The sequence below is a fragment of the Orcinus orca genome, chromosome 12 (assembly GCF_937001465.1).
Source record: "Orcinus orca chromosome 12, mOrcOrc1.1, whole genome shotgun sequence".
Taxonomy (NCBI): Eukaryota; Metazoa; Chordata; class Mammalia; order Artiodactyla; family Delphinidae; genus Orcinus; species Orcinus orca.
In genome coordinates, this window is record NC_064570.1 from 59,906,774 (window position 1) to 59,928,716 (window position 21,943).

The window sequence follows — 21,943 nt, forward strand, 5'->3', positions numbered from 1 at the left end:
AATCTGCATCTTAACAGCTTTCTATAGATACATCTGTCATTAAATATGCCATCTCATATCAGCATCCGTTTTTAAAGCCAAGTTTTCCCTAACTTTGAAGTGCCACAGTCAAAGTTAAGACTTTTCAGCCAAAATTGAAAATGAACAATCCTGTCTTATACTTCTGAACTGTGACTTAAAGATATACGGCAGGTTCCCCCAAAGTCAAATAAGTCTTTAAAAACTGCCAGAAGGAATGAAAAGTTACCACCATGCTACCAGCAGGGAGAAATGCTTTCTATCATCAAGACAAGAGTAAAGCATTTTTCTTAAGCTTCCCTGTTCAACTCCCCACAAAACACTGTGACAAATGGATGAGTGCATGCCAGGGAGAAAATGACAGGTGACTGCGAAACAAACAACCTCTGCCTCCACTACTGAGAGGTCACCAACTCCTAAACTCGTTGTGTTCAAAAGCAACAACTAGCCAATGCTGACAGTGTCCATAAAATAGTGTTTAGAAAAACAGCTCTCAATATTCATTGGCCAGGGTAGGTCAAGTCTGGTGGCTCTGCTAATTTTTCTTTTTTTTTTTCAGGGATAGAAACACCTCTGTTGATAAATAGAGAGTCCTACATGAAACTCTTCAGTAGAAAAGAGTTGTACTTAATGCAGCGCTAGTACCCTTACTGGAACAGAGCAGGATGCAAAGAACTGAACATGTCCATGCTCTTAGGGAAGATGCTCCAGGCTGGAATTCTGTGAGCCAGCTCAGGATTGTGGCAAACTATCTTGAGTTCTCTGCAGCTCTCTTGGAGGCCTGCAGTGCCAGCTTCACACTAGTCTAGGGGGTGCATTTCAGCAGAAGGTGTGCCGTCAGCCTCCACCCCCAGCTCCTTTATGACTCTATCCTTGGGGGAGCCATTTAACAGCCAAGTTCATGTCCTCACATGCAAAATGGAGACAGTGAGACTTCTCTCATAGGTTTCAGGTGAACAAGAATACTCGGTAAAGAGGCCATCCATACGGGAAGTTTACTACAATGGTGTAGTAGTGGGGCTTCCCTGGTGGCGCAGTGGTTAAGAATCCACCTGCCAATGCAGGGGACACGGGTTTGATCCCTGGCCCGGGAGGATCCCTCATGCCACGTAGCAACAAATCCTGTGCACCACAACTACTGAACCTGTGCTCTAGAGCCCGCGAGCCACAACTACTGAGCTCGCGTGCCACAACTACTGAAGCCCACGCTCCTAGAGCCGCAACAAGAGAAGCCACTGCAATGAAAACACTGCGCACCGCAACGAAGAGTAGCCCCCGCTCGCCGCAACTAGAGAAAGCCCGCGCGCAGCAACGAAGACCCAACGCAGGAAAAATAAATGAATAAATTTATTTAAAAAAATACTGTAGTAGTTTGTTTATAAAAATGTCTTGCTATTTTCACAAATGAGTATTATGGAATATTGAAAAAATAAGTATGAAATAATAAATGAATGAATTTTGTAGTCTGAAATAGATTCCTTATAGTTCTTTTTTCTAATAACCACAATTACTGGCTGGTTTATAAAGTATCAAAGACTTTTTCCTTTTTTAATAGTTTAAGCATCTCCTCTGTAAATCTGCTCCAATTCTCAAAAGACTAAAAACTTTACACTCATAGTCTAATTATCAAAAGCAGTAGGTGTGAGTTCATATGCGTCATTTTTTAAGAGAGCCAAACTCATTAATATTCCTTGATAAAAGGGACACCATGAGAATATTTACAATGAATGCAAAAATAAACTTTTCATTATCTTTTTTTTTTTTTTTTTTTTTTTGCGGTACGCGGGCCTCTCACTGTTGTGGCCTCTCCCGTTGCGGAGCACAGGCTCCAGACACGCAGGCTCAGCGGCCATGGCTCATGGACCCAGCCGCTCTGCGGCTCATTATCTATTTTTACATGATATTAGACCATCCATATTTTGGGAGTGTTAATAATGCTCCATAAACAATTAAAGCCAAGAATCTTTCTACTAAATTAGCATCTTGAATAGAAGCATACTTAATCCAGGCATTAAATTAAAACTAGTATCCATATTATTTCTGTCACACTTGAGGAAACCACGCAAATGGATGGGTTATTAATATATTCAAAAGCGGCAAAGCAAGTCTCCAATTTACAAAATATCTATAAAGAAAAGGTTGATGCACTTGAAAATATAAATTATGTCACCTAGAGTGAACAAATATCAACTTGTAATCCAAAATATGTAAAGTATGCACCATGTGTTATTTTAAATAAGTGAACTAATAAATGATGGTAAAACCTACCACAATGCAGATGTCAGCTGACCTTTAAAATCTCAATAAAATTTGCTCTAACTCCAATTCTCCATTCTGTAGAAAGATGAAACCCTGCCTCCAAAGATTTCTGCACGCTCCTAGCAGGGTTAAGTTCTCAAGGTCCCCTCTGCCTGTCTCTAGTGTCCTGGTTTTGCTGTGTTCTTGCTGGACCTTTTTCCTCTTTCCTGCCATCAACCAAATTCTTCAGCCATTCCCCATTTCCATAAAGTAGCTTTAATCTTCTTCTCTCCTCTTTGGGAATAAAGAAAATGACATATTTCTCCTATTCTTAGATAGAGCAATTCAGCTCACTCTTTTTTCTACCTTCTTTTTCTAGATTCATCTAGACAGACACAAATGGATCATATAAACAAAGACTGTAATCACCATGAGAGGAATTTTAGAGCCAATGGGTGTTTTTTTAACTACTTAAACTACCAATTTTAAAGGCCACTAGACTACTATATTTTAATATGCAATCCTTTCAGAAAACAATGTTCTCATCTAAACCAATGTACTTTAGAGTACCTCCTCCATATTATCACTGTTTCTGTATGCATTTTAACTTTATATTATTGTTTATGTTTTAGAAACTAAACTATAGAAACACAAAAAGGAAGACATTATATAGCTCAGCTCTGTGCCCGAAGAAAGATGGTCAGTTAAACAATTAAAGACAATCAAATGATTACTGATTCTACACAAGTCTCCAGGTATGATTACTCTTCTATGTATCATTTACTTTCAGTCATGCCATTTGGAAGTTCTTTTTACAATGTAAGCACCTGTTTTGAGACCTTTGCTGTAACTGGTTTGTGAGGTTTCGTGGAAAAAGTATGGTTTTCAAACACCAGAGACACAGACATCAAATTCCAGCTTTGTCAAATACTTGCTGTGTGATCCAGAAAAATCATTTCACCTCTTTAAGCCTCATCTCTTGAGGAGCAGTGTGAGGTGAAACCAAGTGCTACTTTGGAATAAAGGGCAGTCAGTTTAGGATGAAAGCTTTGATAATTATTTTGGAGAATGTAGGTGATCCGACTGCTTTCTTCAAACCACTGGGCTCTTTTAAAAGGATTGTAGAATGGTTCATTTCTGTTTGGCTTCCATTTCAGTACAATAATGTAATGGTTTTGTTTTCATCTCTTTCAGATGGAGAGTAGTAAAGGCTGGGGCAGAAGTGAAAACAGAGAAGAAAAAGTAACTGCTGTGGCCAGCTGGTTGCTTGGATCTGAAGCAACAAAGATTTCACTCTTAGTGGAATTCCAGTCCACTAGGAAGTTTTAAGTGGAATGTCAAGCTATGAAGCCCAAACCCTCTCCCAGGGGCAATAAACAGACCCTCTCCGGTACCCGCTCCCATAACACGACACACTTATTTCTCCCTCAAGCAAACCTTAAGCCCTTGACCCTCACCTAACTGGGATCCCAGCATGCTGAACTCTTCCAGTAGGATCCTCTGGGCTCTTCCCAGCCTAAAAACCTTCCATCGTGAGTGAATCCAAGGATTTTCCCTCTCCAGTTCTCTGCTGAGCACCACCAAAAAACAGAACAGAAATTTGAAAACTGGGATACCATAATTTCGTGGTTTCCAACTTAGTGTAGGCTCTGACACAATTTTTTTAAACATGTCAGTTCCCTCTGTTTTCTCTCAGCAGCTCCTCAGGCCCTCTACCTGGTCCTGACACGGCACGATCTCCACAGACAACCCTGCCCCTCCCTTGACTCCATGGCAAGGACCCTCTGCAGGTCCCTGCCCCTCCTCTCTGAGCTTACCTAGGTCCACATCCAGCATTGCCTCCTTCCCTGGAGCTGAAGGGATCTCTCCTCTTCTTGTCCAAGACTGAACCCCTCCCAAACTCCCTCTGGCCTCTTCGGGACCCTGTGTCTGTGGTCAATATTGTTGTGCCCCAGACTTATCCCCATTCCTGGTACCTAGGAGCTGCTCTCAGCATTTACCAACCAGAGGACGCCCCTACTCCACTTCAAATTCACTCTCTCCTTCCCCTTAGCTATTGATGTGCTTAATGCGCTCACATCCTCAAAAAAAGTTCCCTCCTCTGACCCTGGATTTCCTCCTTAGCTACTCTCTCTTCTCTCAGCCAAACTTCCTTCTTTTTCTTTCCTTCCATCTTTCCTCCTTTTTTCTTCCTAAAGCCAAAATGTTATTTATTAATTTATAGTGAAAAATACGGGAACTTCCCTGGCGGTCCAGAGATTAAGACTCTGCGCTCCCAACGCAGGGGGCGCGGATTCGATCCCTGGTCGGGGAACTAAGATCCCACATGCCGTGCGGCGTGGCCAGGAAATAAATTAATTAATTTTTTAAAAAGAAAAAGAAAAATATGGCTGTCACCCGGACTGAAGAATGTGTGTACCTAGAAACAGCACAGTCTCTCCCAGAGCACAATAATCGGAAAGTTGCTGGGTAAGCTCAGGTTCAGGGAGCCAAGTTTAGATGAAATCCCAGCTTTGTGCAAAGGTGGCCAATGTACCTGCAGCTGTTACTTCCTCAGTCTCCACCCACACCTTCAACCACTGCATTCTAGCTTCCACCTTCTTCCGCTCTCCGAAAACCGCTTTCACTGAAATTACCAAGCAGTCCCTGACTGAAACTGCAGAGGAGGCATTCTGGACTTAGATGTCCCCACAGTACTGGTCACGTCTCACGCACCCTTCAGCTTTGGCTTTGGTTTCTACACCACGCCTCCTCCTCTGGCCTTGCCCATCGCACATTCTCAGCTCCTTCCTTAGCTCCCCCTCCTCTGCGCCCTCCTGGCTAGTGTTTCCCCACCTTCTGCCCCTTTGCACACCACCTCTGGCCCCTCTGTGTCCTCATACTCTCCACCGCCTTCTCATCGCACCTGATTTGCTGCCAGAAACTCCTCACGTCCATTTGTTCTGAGAAACAGGAGGCAAGGTTCTATCTCTGAGCTTGAGGAGAGTGAGGGCATTACAGCTGGTGAAGGAGAGTGGGTGAGACCCTAGTGTCAGGATGTAGACAGGGTTTGGAGGCTGAGTGGATACATGTGCCAAGCCCCCTGTCAGCTGGCCTCCTCCCACTGGACTCAGCTGCCCGGGTACAGGCACAAAGCAGACCATTGGGTTTGCCCAACAGTGTGTGCCTGCCAGAGGGCAAGACAGTTATTGAAACGGCTGCACCATGAAGCCCAAGCCTGAGCACAGGGAGGGGTAAATGGGCAAGTGGGAAGCAGCCAATGGACCTGAGGCCAAGGGAGGCTGAAGGTGCCAGAAACTTCTGTGAAGCCTCTCGTGCCCCCGCACTGATTACTTCCTGCTTCACACTACTTCTGTACCTTGTAAAGCTGTCTATCATCACAACCACACACACCACACACTTCACTGTAATCATCCATTTAAAAACTGTGAGCCCGGACTTCCCTGGTGGCGCAGTGGTTAAGAATCTGCCTGCCAATGCAGGGGACACAGGTTCAAGCCCTGGTCCGGGAAGATCCCACATGTTGTGGAGCAACTACTGAGCCACATGTTGTGCGCCACAACTACTGAGCCTGCGCTCTAGAGTCCACGTGCCACAACTACTGAGCCCGCGAGCCACAACTACTGAAGCCTGCATGCCTTGAGCCCGTGCTCCGCAGCAAGATAAGCCACCGCAACAAGAAGCCCACGCACCGTGACGAAGAGTAGCCCCTGCTAGCTGCAATTAGAGAAAGTCCACGTGCAGCAACGAAGACCCAACACAGCCATAAATAAATAAATAAATTTATTTATTTAAAAAAAAACAAAAAACTATAAGCCCCGGCGTGGGACCTGTCTTTGTGGCTCCCGCACTAGCCTGGAACAAGACTCAGGGAGGTGAGGAAAGTTGCTCAGCATCTCCTGGTTGGTCACAGTGGAGCCAATTTCACACTTGCATGTGCCCTCAATCTGTGACCTCAGAGCACCACAGTCAGCCTCTGCCATGCCCCCATTAGCTCCTAATATGTTGTATACAATTTTTTAAGATGCAAGTAAAATGATATTTGCACAGTAAAGTTACAGCTATGGCATTTTTAAAATGCTAATGATGCTTTATACTGTTCTAATTGTAAAGTCCCTTTAGTAGGTTTGAATAAATTAAAGTTACTTAAAATGGGGCAACGCAAACTTCATCTAAATTTAATCAAGATGAAAATAAATATATCTTCTAGGGAGTTAAAGAAGCCCTAACAAATGTTCTTTCATTAGTGAAATACCTGAAAACCTCTTTTTTTTGCGGTATGCAGGCCTCTCACTGTTGTGGCCTCTCCCGTTGTGGAGCACAGGCTCCAGACGTGCAGGCTCAGCGGCCATGGCTCACGGGCCCAGCCGCTCCGCGGCATGTGGGATCTTCCCAGACCGGGGCATGAACCCGTGTCCCCTGCATCAGCAGGCGGACTCTCAACCACTGCACCACCAGGGAAGCCCCTGAAAAACTCTTTGATTGTCAGCTCCTAGAGGGCAGGAAGTGTGTTTGCTAAATTATTCTTATTTATCTATGAACCAGCACTGACTTTAATAAAGATGTACCATTCACCAAGAGAATCAAGAAAACACTAAGTGCCGCTTTTGAGGAAATGCAGTACCATTTGTCTTATTATTGCAGTTTTAAAGCACTGATTTTGTAGTTAGTTTCCCATTATCCTGCTGCCATTTGACAAAAATGAAAAGGTAAGTTATTCTGCAAGATGAGCTCAGGATTCATTTTCACTCACAAAAAAAGGATCTTTTTAGTAGTTCACAAACAATATCTTACAATGGAGAGCATACCTTTCAAAGCACAACGGCAGGATATTTAATGCTTATTTTACTTCAGTATTGTGAATTTCAAGTAGAAACGATGTGGAGCATTTGTGAATTGGGTCACGATGTCAAATGCTAGAGGAGCCTGTAAAGTCTGACTATCTCTAACATCTTAAATTACATGCTAATGGGCATATCTATACAGCCTAGTTTTCTGAATTCATCTTTGCCTGTCTCCTTTTTAAAACCACGGACAGGTTTCCAGGTATCCTGACCCTAAAATGGACAGAGAGGGGGAGAGGGTATGTATAGAGAGGGAGCACACTGGAAATATCGAGTCCCTAAAGAAACATTCATTTTGTGTTCCGTGGAACAGAAATAAGCTCCCCAAATCCACATCCTATAATCCTTACTACCTTCACCTCAGGCAAAGCTTACAAAATACCAGAAGGATGCCAATGACCCAATCCCCCATCAATTAAACTGGAAATATTTAATTATTTGGTAAAGAATAAGGAATAGCCTCAAACATTTTCTTCTGCTCCAAAAAAAAATCAGGGTAACACTTCTAAATCAGAGATAGTCAGGGTGAAATATACCTGTCTTTTTTTTTTTAAGGAGCCCATAGCAACCCCTCCCTATCCCTGGTTAGATTCACAATTGATTTTTTGTAAGCTGAGCCTGAGGAAAGAGGCAGACAACTGAAGGTATTAGAAATGTCACTGGTGATTTCCTCTTCTTTCCAATTAAAGGTATTGTACTGTACACAGGGAAGTGAGTTTTTCATCTCAAGTTCACAGTAGGGAGAAACAAACCTGAGAAAATTGTGATTGTTTTCATTAAGTATGGTTAACACAGGCAGCATATATTAGTGCAAAAGAAGAACAAAGGAAATGTATTTCCTTTCATAGTAGGGGAAAAACAAAGTGATATAGCAGTATGGACTGTAATAAGTTGATACTCTTAATACAATGGAAAAGGAAACATACAGACCCATATGGAAAGAGAAGTCAGCTTGATACCAGGTTGATAGATCTAGCCAGGCTAACATAAGTTTCAGTGCTTTCTTTAGGCCTCACTAAAGAAGGTATTAAGTAGTCGTATTTTGAAGTCTATGCAAGGGAAACTCCAGCACTTTTTTTAAAAGCTAGTTTTATAGCCCAAAAATAAAAGTAAGGAAGGAATAATTATTAAACTAATTATGAGAAACATATACAAAATTTAGAAAATGCAATGCTAAATTTAGAAGTGCAGTACCTTAGCAATATAGGAAAACTAAATGAGTCAAAGGAAGGGATGTAAGTTAGAATAAAATATAAATTATACTGATTTCATAAATCCATCACTGTTTTGTTATCTAAGTCAAGTACAGATCTGTTCCTTCTAATAGCAAGGATTTATTTGCAGCCAAGTTTAAGGTTTCTTCAACAAATCTAACAGGATACAGTCCTGGTGGCTTTTTTCTTAAATACTGAAATATATAGTTAAAGAAAAAGGAATAAGTCACCGGATAAATGAGGTCTTTATCTAAATATATCTACATATACTAACATACACACTCATATCTAATGTGTATTTGGTATACAGGACCAGCAATTGTTGGATACACCTCACTTATCCTCTTTCTTGGTCCCAACCTTAACTTCATTCATTAATTATTGAGCACTTAAGCCCAGACATGAGCTAGGTTTCTTCAGTAAAAACCAGTGAATTGCCAATAATTGAGGCACTGCCCAGAGCAGCCAAGACTACAGCTGTATCCCTGGTTATTGAGGAGAGCAGAAGGAAACATGGGCAGAGTCCAGTGAATTTACTTTAAGTGCAAGGGGGAATTTTGTCAGAGCAGATGTTAAACTAGACAGGATTATTCAAGGAAGCTTAGAAGTCTTCATAAGTATACTTAAAAGTGATTGTTTCTTCTGAGTACAAACATCTCAAAGTTACTCTTGGTAATTAAGTTGTTTGATTTTTCTATTCCTCTTTGTCCTTCACATAGAAATGCAGCGAGATCCATCTGGGTCACAAAATGAGTATCCTCCAGCTGAGAGAAGATGCAACTTTCTTCCCTAATAGGCAAACCTTTCAAAGGAGGACATTTGAGGACTTTCCAATAATAGGATTGGAAACACAAGGTGATAATGTGATGTCAATAACACATGCCTCACAGGATCCTCTGTGCCAGTGAAAAGTCAGCTATGAGGGGTTGGAAGAAGCATGTGGGTGTGAGTGAAACAAGATTCGCAACGAGTAGATAACTGCTGAAGCTGGGTTATGGGCACATGGGATTCATTATAGTAGTCTCTCTCCTTTTTTCATAATCAAAAGGCTTCAAACAAAACCAAAGACAAAAACAAGTAAACTAAAATAATCAGAACCCCCAAATAATCAGGAAGAATGCGAGAGTAAACAGGAATAAAGTATTGGGATGGCATGAGTAACTACAATTCGCAGATAACAGAAAAACATTATTTTAGCCAATAACTTAAATCCCTTCCCTCAATGCACAGCATGGCTCCTACCTGGATCTATTCCCATTGCATTACTCACCCAAATGGATTAACTGGGCTTTTACTTCGCCTGCCCTGTCTTTGAAAGACTGGCTCCTAGTCAGGCAGCCCAGGGTGAAAGGAAAAGCCAAGGACCTGGATAAACCACAAGGTGTGCAATACAGTCCGTGAATATCAAAAACTGACAATCTAAACAATAGAAGGTTTGGTAGAAAAAGAGATGTGATCGGCCATTCATTTCCATCTTGAAATTTTACTCCACTCATCACTCAGAAAGCCACAGAAAGGTCAATTACTCCCCCATACACTGCTCTCTACAGAATGGTGCTCAATAAATGACTGTTAATTAGCTAAAACGGCACCCTTGGCCGAATCGTTCAGATACACGTGGCCACCACTACCAAAGCCCGACTTGTCAATTTATGCCACAGTGAAAGTGTTTTGTAATAAATCCAACGTATGAGGCATGTTCTACCTGATATCCAAAGAAGACCATCAGCCACGTAGCCAGCGTGACAGGAGAGGGACCGGTCAAAGGGCTGGACGAAAGTCCACTTGTTCTTCTTGGGGCAATATCGCTCAACGGTCGGCAGAACCTGGCGCAGTTCATTTCTGCCCCCAGCTGCATAGAGGTACTCATCCATGGCTCCCAGAACGAAATGCTCCCGGCAGTTTTTCATGGGTGCTATCTCTGCCCAGGAATTACTGCGGGGGTCATAGCGACAGGCAGTCCTCACGGCACACGTCCGGCCGCTGGCGTGCTCGACTTCCCCTCCTGCTACAAACAGGAAGTCCCCCATGACTGCCACACAATGGTGGCTCCTTCCCACGGGCATGGGAGCCAGCTCACTCCAGTTGGCAATGGCAGCTATGAGGGCATTCTCCTGATCCACGGGATTGAAGTACCGAAGTTCCTTGACTCTACAGACCTCACGCTTCTTCCCACCGATGATGTACAGAGTATCTGACTGGAAGCGCGGTTTGGTCCTGCGAGTCTGCCACACGGGCTGTGCGTAGATGCTCTGGTGGTACTCCAGGGCCTCGTTGACAAGAGCTGTTGCGGTTTCACTTGCCTGGACGAGGGGGTGGGACAGGGCAACTGTATGGAGAGTGTCCACGTCCATCAGGCCAAAGCGGATGTACTGCAGGAGCTCATCCATGTACTGGTAATGGCAGCTGTGTTCCAGCCACCTCACAGCTAGCTGAAACAGAGGCAGGGAGGTGGAGAGAGCACGAAGGTAAGAAGAAGCCAAAGCAACGTGGCACAGAGGCCGGCTGCCATGTATTCCTTCAGACTCTTAATAACACTTTTATTTTTTCTTACGAACCATGGAACACTCAAACATTGTTATACCCAGTTGAGGGATTTTTTTTTCCTTTCCGCATCAGCAGAGACACAAAAGAACTCAAAACACTGTTGGAGAGATTAGAACAATGTTAAGCAACACGGATAAGACTTAAAGGATCACTTGAGGTGAACAACAGTTACTTTTCAAAGAATGAGAATACGGTTGTGAAACAGCCTGTTCCCTTAGGTTTCATGCATAAGAGGCTTGGTTCGCCCCATCACCAGGATATGTCAACGGTGAGCCATGTCATCAGTTCAAGCAACATATGTCAACCTGTGAGTCAAGGTGCTGTATCAATATGAGTAATGTGAGAAAATATGTGATCATCTGAGACCACAGGATGCACTTGAGAGAAAATCAATACGACACTAGTAGCAAGATTTAGAAAGAAAAAGGACTTCTTTTCCCCCCTGCAACTTTTGTAGGTATATCAGGAAGCAAGAGAAGAAAAAGAAAGATTGCAACCTATCAATTTATTTTATTTTTTCTCAACTAGTTTTCATCTTGAAAACAGTTGTTGTTTGTATGTGTAAGATACGGGCAATTTGTTAGAGCCATTTTCATAAAAACAGGATACAGAGGAGATTATCTTTGTATTATGGACACAAGAGCAGAATGTAATCCTAAGCTTTTTGATTAGGTCTAGAGCTCTTTCAAGGAGGAAAGGGGTAAGAACTTTTGGCTATAGACAAATAGAATGTCTTAAAACTAAAGCAGGTGCATTAAGTCATAAATAACAAAATTGAATAGTAGTTTAGAAAATAATATCAACAAAAATCCAATTCATGTTATGGAGCACCTGAAGTAATTTAATTAATTGACTTAAGTTTGGCAAAGCTTCCCACACATCAGCATAGAGAGGTATATCTAATATCTCCAGTCAACATATTTGATAGAATTTATTCTTAGCAGTACCTATATTAAACTAGATCTCCTAAGCAATATAAATGTGGACCTGAAGCAATTAGCATAAAAAAAGTAAAGAAAATACTGAATAATTCTGCTGTGTTTTACTTGCTTTCTGACTAGTGGAATTGGGGTTCTGGGCTTCCTTTTTCAGCTGATTCATTGCACTGGGAAAAATGTCTACGGAGAAGACAGAAAGAAATGTAGTGCCCTCAGACCATTACTCCTTGACAAACGTGAGCTGGGTTTTCATCCTTGTGAAAAGGATCACTAAACCGTCTGAAGCATTAGATGATTTCAGGCTTTCAGAGTTTCTATATCCATTTGACAAATGGCTCTAAAAGGCAAGGCATATTTTGGGCATGTCTTTTTAGTTTTCCAGATGAAGAGAATGTAGCAAGTGAATCTGCTTCCAATATATACTGAATTGCATCTCTAAATGAATAATGAGTGAAGAGAAATGGAAAAAGAATGTCACTGGTTACCAGGTAGCCTATGGATGCCACGGAGGCAGACACAATGTAGGGCAGATGAGTGACACTCTATGGCTGTTTTTCTAGAAACTAGTATTTTTTATTTAAATAAGATACTAACCTGATGAAAAAAAAATTACCTGTGTATGGTAACACAGTAATAATCAAAGATAGTGCAGAAGAAAAATGTCACTCATCAATCACCAAGTCTCTGCTGGAAGTGGAGAGTTTTCCCACAGGCAACATCCTGGTTTTTCTCCACCCTAATTTTAGAAGTTTCAAGAGATGGGTTCCAATTAGAATTCTACAACTTAATAAATGATTTTCCATTCTTTGCCCATAGAGCTTTCAAAAGTTTTCAGGGATAAAGTCATCCCACTCAAGGTTACTCCTTATGCACAAGGTAAAATTTTCTGAAACTTAATCTTTCATATTGCTCCTAATTTGAGTAATTCCAGATGGTACTGCTTTGTTTTGTAACGAATTTCTTAGCATCCTGATATCCTAATGTTTCTGCACCTTGCATATGGATACTACAGGAAAACAACACTGGAGAAAGAGCAAATAAACATTCATGTCTCTATAGCCTCTTTTTATAGCACAGTGCTGCCCATTTAATTACTTTTCTCCTTCCTCATAAATCAGTTCTTCCTATGCCCTAATCAATCTTCTAGCCCATCTCTTAACACTCTCTGATTTACCTTTATCTTTCTAGCAAACAGTGTCACTTACTGTATGAAAAATATACAAGCCACAACTAGACTCTGCCTCTAAGAAAATTTCTAAGGAATCAAACTAGCAGTGGAACAGTGACCACTGTGACCTATCTCTGATTCATTTCTGGCTTTCTGTCTACTTATCACCCCTTACGTCACAATATCATGATGGTTTCCATGTTCAATTTCCCCAAATACTATGTATTACAAACTACTTTGTGAACATACATTTAATTTGCACTTTCTGGGATAATGTTTATCTTATTTATCGCCAGTATGTCTAACTTCTCACATTTTTCATATAATTTTCACACATTTATTATTTATAAATATTTTCAGACTACACAAGTCATTCATACTTGTTGGGTTTATCTTTTCTCCAGATCAAAGGTAAATATAATTTACAATGCTGCCAACTTTGAACCAATCTCACCTGGATATAGTGTTATTTACAGATTTAAACCCAGTGCTTCTCAAACCTAACATGTGCATGAATTACCTGGTTTTTCTGGGCAAAATGCAGATTTTGATTCAATAGGGAGGGGGAGGAGGACTGTAAGCCTGCATTTCTAACGTCTCCCAGGTGATGCATAAGCTGCTAGTCCATGGACCACGTTTTGAGTAGGAAGGTCTTAGACAGATTCCCATTTATGAGACTGTAAATTGCTGCTTTATAAGAGTAAACGAAGTCTGCTGTTTCAAATTTTAAAAGGCTTAAATTAAATGAAGTTTAAGTAGGATGCTTTAGTAAAGATATAGGGCATGTGTAGCTAATACCATAGGTAAGACAGCATATTTCCTTTGTAGTAAGATATGGGTAAGCTCTTACTATGGGTAAGACAGCTTTTTTTTTTTTTTTTGCGGTACGCGGGCCTCTCACTGTTGTGGCCTCTCCCATTGCGGAGCACAGGCTCCGGATGCGCAGGCTCAGCGGCCATGGCTCACGGGCCCAGCCGCTCCGCAGCATGTGGGATCTTCCCGGACCGGGGCACGAACCCGTGTCCCCTGCATCGGCAGGCGGACTCTCAACCACTGCGCCACCAGGGAAGCCCAGACAGCATATTTTGAGACCTCGGCTCTATAAATCCATGGCTGATTCTGATAGCATAAAAGCAAGTCATATAAAAACTCTGCAGTTTTGCTTCTGCAATAATACATAAACAAAAGTAAAAGTGTTACTGTACTCAGTTTTTACTTTGGTGAAAATATAAAAGAGAAAAATCACTGAAATCATGGATAACTCTTACTTATCCAAATAATGGAAGAAATGTCACAGAAAATCCAAAACAATGGGCTACCTCAAAAACACTTCTACACCGTGAACCTCTCCAGAGCACTATTCATTGCCATGCTGAATTAAGGGCAAGGTGGTAGAGGCAACCCTGGAGCCCATTTTAAGAGGTTTAGAAACTACAATAAACAGAAGACTGATTCATCATCAGGGCATCATGGAACACAAAGACCACAGCTAGCTTATGGGGGCTTAATGTTTGAAAATGTTTATTCTGGGAACTTTTGGCTTTTAATGATACTACACTTAGAAAGCATAACCCAGGGAAGGCTAATATCCTATTCTATCTTATTCTGGCACACTGACATCCCCATCACCCTAAACTCTAGAATATTTTAATTCAGTGTGGGGGTGGAATGGAGCATATAGTGAACGTTTTTGGGGTTTTTTTTTGCGGTACGTGGGCCTCTCACTGCTGTGGCCTCTCCCGTTGCGGAGCACAGGCTCCGGACGCGCAGGCTCAGCGGCCATGGCTCACGGGCCCAGCCGCTCCGCAGCATGTGGGATCTTCCCGGACCGGGGCACGAACCCGTGTCCCCTGCATCGGCAGGCGGACTTTCAACTACTGCGCCACCAGGGAAGCCCTATAGTGAAAGTTTTATCTCAGACTCTTTAGGTAACAAAGCCAGCAACAGTGGAAAAGAAATCAAGGATTCAGTTTGGGAGGGCAGATCAAAGAGTACTTAGGAAACAGGGCAATTAGGCAAGATGTTTCCTAAACCATCTGAAACACAGGGACTGTCATCTCCAAAGACTACAGGAGATCTCCCAAGCACCCTACCTAACCCAGTCTAGTACATCTTACCCTGATGGAGAATTGTGCCTTCCTAAAAGGAGCATTGGCTACAGCTTATTCCAACATCAACTCATCTCATCCTCAGATTCTTGATAAGAACAGTGTCTGGCACGTAGTAGAATAAACATAATTGTTGCAGAATGGAAAATCCTTTATAACTATTCTTAGGCTATTTGTCATATTTCTCTTGAACCAACAACATCAGTTCCTTAATATATTTATTTATCTATCTATCACAGTCTTCAATTTCCTATTTTATTATCTCATCTTTGTGGCTCTCCTATAAAGCCCTTATAAACTCACAAAACTCCCCACGGCAGCATGCAATGTACTGGACTTACTTATATAAGGCCCTTGTTTTACTCCCTCCATAACTGGTGCTGGTCACCTCTATTTGACATTCTTGGCAATTCAATGAACATAGTAATCTGTTAATCCCTCAAATATAAAGTATTAGGGCAAGAAGAAACTTTAGAGTACTTTTGGTTCAAGCTTCCCAATTTTACTAGTAGAAATAAAATCCAGACAAGCTATTTGACTTACTGCAAGTCATGTAGCTGATTAATGGAAAAGCTGTAACCAGAAATCCAGTTTTTAAGTTATATAATGTGTTCTTCTATTATATCATATCATTATTATATTATATCATTATAACATCAATAATTATTTTAAGGTAGAATCCAAGCACTCAAAACCAAATGCACTCAAAACCAAACTTAATGTCCATATTGTCCATTTTCTAAATTAGAAAACTAAAGTCTGATTTTTTAAAATGTATACTTTGCTTCTAGATAGGTGACAATATTTTTCAATGAGTCTCATTTATGGATTACTTTTGCAGAAAAACCATGCATTTAATTGTACGGATTAAAGAGTTTGTAAGTAAAGAATAAGTCTTTAGGGGAAAGGGCTTCCTTTGAGTATTGAATTATTGTTTCACTTTTTATTGGAATATGTATTTTAACTCTAGGTTATTCCTTGTTAACTAAACCTGGCTCAAAAATATATGGACCGTGATGAAGAGTGGCCCCTGCTCGCTGCAACTAGAGAAAGACCTCGCACAGAAACGAAGACCCAACACAGCCAAAAATAAAATAAATAATAAATAAATAAAAATTAAAAAAAAATATATATATATATGGAAAATAATCTCTTCCTTTTAGTGTTCTCAGTGTATCCCCACTGATTGCTATTCTGTGAATAGAATATATAATATATAATACTAAATATAAAAGTATATAATTTTAAATTATGCAAAATTTTCTCTAATTCAATTAAAATATATAATCTGCTCATATGTATTTCAGAAATATGTCAATTATATGAACGAATGTTACATTACTAACATTATAAGCCCTCAAGTTATGATCCAAATTCCTCTACTGTTCTTGCTCAAACACACCCAGATAGAAGCTACTGCTTTAAAATCTACCTCTGCTTATGTATGTCCATACGTCTGTGTACTAGGGTGACCCCGAAGCAATGCCAAAACAATAAGAAATTTTACACTCACATATTTCCTGGAAAATATACGAATTATGAAGTCATCTCAAATCCAAGAATACACATTAATGCACTCTTCCATAAAACTGCCTTTATATCTTGCAAACATATATTAAAAATGCCCTTTACAAAAGCAGTTCTCATCAGATGAGTGATCAAATGTCTTTAACTAACGCTGACAAAAGATAAAGCTCTTACAACACTGTTGAAAAGCCGTAACTATTTCTTTCTCTTGGTTCACAAGAATTCTTTTTCACTGAAGAGGATATTCTCATCACAGAATTCCTCAGCCAGAGCTGAATGAGCAAGAACCGGTATTTTTGCCCCCAGTCTGATTCTGCCCCCTTGGCCCGGGGCAGCTATAATTATTCTCCTATTTTAAAACCTGGTTGCAGACAGCTTTGCTGAAGGGGCAAACTGAGCCCCGCCTTTTGCAGGAGTCCATGCTGTGAAGGCACAAGTGTCTATATCCTTGCCAGTCCTGTCATCCCACTAAAATAAGCCAGGGCACCAGTCTCCCCTCAGTGCCCAAAAAGCAGCACAAATTCCACGGTTTTGCAAATTCAGAAAGGAACAAAGGAAGGGCACAGGAACAAATATGCAACCACCTGGCATTCCTGAAGCTCCACCAAAGAGCCTGGGATGTTAAAGAGCACTTGGGCAACAAAGACTGGGGAGCCATGAGCGAAAGCGTTAATAGAATGAATACAATGCACAGACAGAATTTTTCCTTTCCAAACAGAGGATCAAGGATGCTCACCATCTTCTAATCCATGTCCCCAAAGGGAAGTTGCACTGACTATTATATATTGCATTCAAGTACACTATCTCGTATATTATTTTATAATGCCTTAAATTCAAATAAACGTAAACATAAAACTTTAGCAAGATACCCTTTTAATATTATAAAGTTTCTTTAGATGATAAATGTGGAAAGTTTCCCTCCTGTATGTGAACAGGTGTTGAGACTTGCCATGTTAAACTACTGATACATAGAATCTCATTTCTTTAACATGAGTCATGTTAAAGCTCTAAATAGTGACATATTAAACCAGAATAATGACTGACATAGAGAGGAAAGTTCATATTAATAAATAAGTGCACAAAATTTTATAGCCCCGTTCTCTTCTTTGAGATCAAATGAAAGATTTCTGTTCAAAAAGGCAACATTCCTATCTAAAGACACCAGAAACTAGGAACATAAGATCAGGGTATGTTGCTCTACCAGAACAGTGAAAACGGTACAATGGAGGAATATTAAAAATTATAACAGTGCTCACTTGAGTGCTGTAATTAAAACTGTGTCAACACTTTGCTTGTAAAACAGATTTTTCAAGGGAGGTTGTACATTAACCATTATAGCTGACTACAAACTTATAAAAGACACAAAGGCTATTTTTTCCTCTAAGAAATATATTTCAATAGAAGCAAATCTGATGTGGTCCCAGGTTCATATACTGTCAGAAAAAAAAACCTGACAGATTTTAAAAAGAATATTCAGCTTAGTAGATATGATAATAACACATATTCTTTCATTGTTCATTTAAAATTTTATGAAGCTGGAAGACTGACAAATGCTCTTATTTTCACCTTTAGCAAAAAATTTGTGCTTTGATAATACTCTGGTTTCTCTTCAGATTGTATAAATCTTTTACCTTTTACTAAAGATTTCCGTGGAAAAGAACACTTATGAGGGGTTTTTTCAAGGGTTTAAAAAAAAAACATGATGTATACAACTTACCCTCAAATGGCTCAGGAAAAAAAAAAGCACACGTGTGTGCGTGCGCTCTCTCTCTCTCTCTCTCTCTGTTTAGATATCTATCTATTCTCCTATTACATATATCTACAGATATTTATAGATAGATAGATATCTAGATAGTGAGACAGAGACAGAACGTATGATAAAGCAAACGAAGTAATTTACTTAAGAAATGAGCAAATCATATGGGTGTTCTTTACTATTCTTATTCTTGCAACTTTTCTATAAGTTTGAAATTATTTTTAAATAGAAAATTGAAAGAACAAAAAAGTGCTGATAACCATCTTTAATACATTTTTTTTTTCAAAAAAGTACATACTGCCAAGCATCAAAAGCAGGAGCCCTTGCAACCAAGGATGTCTCTTTCCCGTAGACAGCGATAAACACATAGGAATGGAGGAATCACAAGGGAACCTGTTCTGAGGCATGCCACATTTAAGTTCCAGGTATTTGTGAGGACAGATACAAGTGACCTGAGTTGGTTCAGTCTTATAACATAAGGCGATTTTTTAAAAGGTAAATTGTGTGTCAAGATGAAGAGAAAACAAAGATAGGAAAAGAGATGAGGTTAGTATACTGTAATGCCTTTTCCACCTCGAGAATTGGCCCCCAATTTGAGCTGATCTTTGAAAAGTCAATACAAACAACAGCAAGAGTATGTAGCCGACACTGGACCAGTCATTTGGCTTCTCATCTGTAAAACAAGTGAGTTGATGAGAGAGTCTCTTTTATCTCTAGTATGTATGTCACTTACAGATCCACCAAAAAGAAATATTTTAAAGTAGAATCCTCATATACACACTACTATATATAAAATAGATAACCAACAAGGACCTACTGTATAGCATAGGGAACTATACTCAATATTTTGTACTAACGTGTAAGGAAAAAGAATCTGAAAAAGAATATATATATATGTATGTATGTATAACTGAATCACTTTGCTGTACGCCTGAAACCAACACAACATTGTAAATCAACTATACCTAAAAATAATAATAATAAAATTTTTAAATTAAAAGTTTGAAAACTTAAAAAAAAAAAACCATAAAGTAGAATCCTCCAACATTCCTACAGGTGGGAGAGACAATAAAAATTAATCACTGTGGGGCTTCCCTAGTGGTGCAGTGGTTGAGAATCTTTCTGCCAGTGCAGGGGACACGGGTTCGAGCCCTGATCTGGGAAGATCCCACATGTCACGGAGCAACTGGGCCCGTGAGCCACAGCTACTGAGCCTGCGCGTCTAGAGCCTGTGCTCCGCAACGAGAGGCCACGATAGTGAGAGGCCTGCGCACCGCGATGAAGAGTGGCCCCCGCTTGCCACAACTAGAGAAAGCCCTCGCACAGAAACGAAGACCCAACACAGCCAAAAATAAATTTAAAAAAAAATTAATCACTGTGTCTAGTATCCAAGTCACAGATTTCTATAGCACAAATAGTTTTTATAAATCTCTTTTCAGAAAAACAAAGTGATGGTTTTTTTGTCTGTAATTCTGAACTCAACAGAAATACACACACACGTGTGTGGCATGTGAAAGTGCATGTGTACACAGGCTCACATAAAAATAAAATAATCTCAGCCAAAGAACACACATTTCAAGTTTGTAAGTGATTGCTTCAAGGTACTATTTATTTAAAATCCCAGAATGTGGTTTTATTTAGAAATGAAAATATTTAGTAAACTATTCACATGAAATTTTACCTCAAGACAGTCTTTAAATACACCACCCCCATATCTGGAATATACAAAGCTTTTTATATAGGAAGAATGTCCGACAGGACAAGAAAAACAATTAACGTCACCTATGCCAAAGATGCTGCAGGGAAAATGGAACCTATTCCTGGTCTCCTCACACTTGAGCAAAATACAGGAACAATTAGAAATAGCTTCCTATACTTGCCTTCAGTGGTCTCTGAACCAAAAGATAATACTCATTCATCTAATCATTGATAGCATCAGAGTATCATTTGAGGCTAGACTGATGGGTGAGAGTTCTAAGTAAGATATTAGTGATGCATGTTTATTTATGACGACTTTCTGGGTATAAAAGGTAATGTGGTCAGTGAAATATTAAGCTTATATTGTCAGAACAACACTGGAAAATCAGAGAAAACCAATTTGGTCAATAGAAGAAAACCCTGCTGTATCCCACTGGCAACAGGGAGTAGAAGTGGCCCTAGCTGGGTCACACCATGTCACGTTATTTTCCAGCTACTGCATGCATTGAGGATGCATTATCAGGGTGAAGTCAACTGAAAGGACAGGGAAATCCTGATGCTTTTTTCTACCGCTAATTGGTACATGCCCATAGATGTGCATATGACACAATGAAAAGGAGACAAGACTTGATGTCAAAAGACCTCTTCCTGCAACTTAACACATTTGAGCATTTATGAAAAACACAAATATACTGAGGCTCAGTTTCATCACCTGTAAAACAAAGATGATGTTGTTTACATCATAGGGTCAACATAGGATTGAATGAGATAACATGTGAAAGTGCTTGATAAACTATGACATTTAGACAATAAACAGAATTAATATGATGCAATGCACCACCAAGAGATGGAGCTAATCCTCAACTCAACTATCCTTCTGAATTCATGATAAAGCCAGCACAGACAATTCTTATACAACACAATATTGCACAATATTGACACAAATTTTGAGAGATCTCTGTAGTTGATAAGGAATTTGCTACACAGTATTAAACACTTCACATGCTATAAACTGATAATAAAAGCATGGCAGATAATCTGTTGCAGATTAAAAACTAGCCCTTATGATAAGCCTATTTCCACACCAATGAATTCAGTAATTCTAACCCAGTTATTAAAGGTGTGTGGCCTTATTAAACCCCAGTCAGAGAAACATGAATGAATGAAAAGAGAGACACAGACATAAACCTACTTGTCTCTGTATAACACTCAGTATACATTCACTTTCTTAACTTGGCTTGAGTGTCCCATTAAAAATATTCAAATTCATGTCCATCAGTTCCCTCAAATCTCAACTCACTTAACTTAGTGGCAAGGAAAAATATGTATAAACTAAGCTATCTGGCTTGAGAAAACTAAAATAACAATTGATTGAGTTGATTACTTTCTTCCTGTTTTGTTGCTCTGGGGTAAACAATATAATCACGAATCTTTTCTTTTAGTTTTTTCATTCATCCACCCCTCAATTTCTTATTGAGTGCCCAATATCTGCCAGGAACTTACTTGGTGAGAAAGAAGATCCTCATTGGTACACATATATACAGTCTTCTTGCCATTCACTTTCAAGCTCTGTTAACACCACAAATCTCAAGCCTTACTCTTAACCTCAAGTGTCTTAACATATCCCTGTAAAATATACCCAGGGAGTATGAAATTAGGGGAAGAAAAATCCTACAATTTTGGAAGGTTCAGTCTATTGTAGGTAGATTTTCAGACACAAGCAAAAACCATCTTTTTATGTTGCCATTTCCCTCATGGGTGTTTTAAATATTGCTGGTACATTTTTAAACTTTATAGTTTTTTAAAAAGCTGTTTAATTTGTAAACATGCCCTGGAGCATCCTGGGGGCATCAAGCCTTTGAATATTTCTTTATAAACTGATTTAAT

At 40.0% G+C, this 21,943-nt stretch overlaps 1 protein-coding gene and 1 pseudogene across 8 annotated transcripts in view; one reads left to right on the top strand and one right to left on the bottom strand.

Annotated features, from left to right (window-relative positions):
* Positions 1–21,943, bottom strand: part of KLHL32 (kelch like family member 32) — a 232,313-nt gene that overhangs the window by 44,424 nt on the left and 165,946 nt on the right. For 6 of the 8 annotated variants that reach the window (XM_049695139.1, XM_049695137.1, XM_004264797.3 and 3 more), the window contains one exon: positions 10,020–10,746. In XM_049695139.1, coding sequence (XP_049551096.1) covers positions 10,020–10,746 — 727 coding nt within the window. Of the gene's footprint in view, positions 1–10,019; positions 10,747–21,943 lie in introns of those variants that run through there. The other 2 variants (XM_049695140.1, XM_049695141.1) reach the window with 2 other exon arrangements.
* LOC117199408 (uncharacterized) lies at positions 18,196–18,303 on the top strand (annotated as a pseudogene).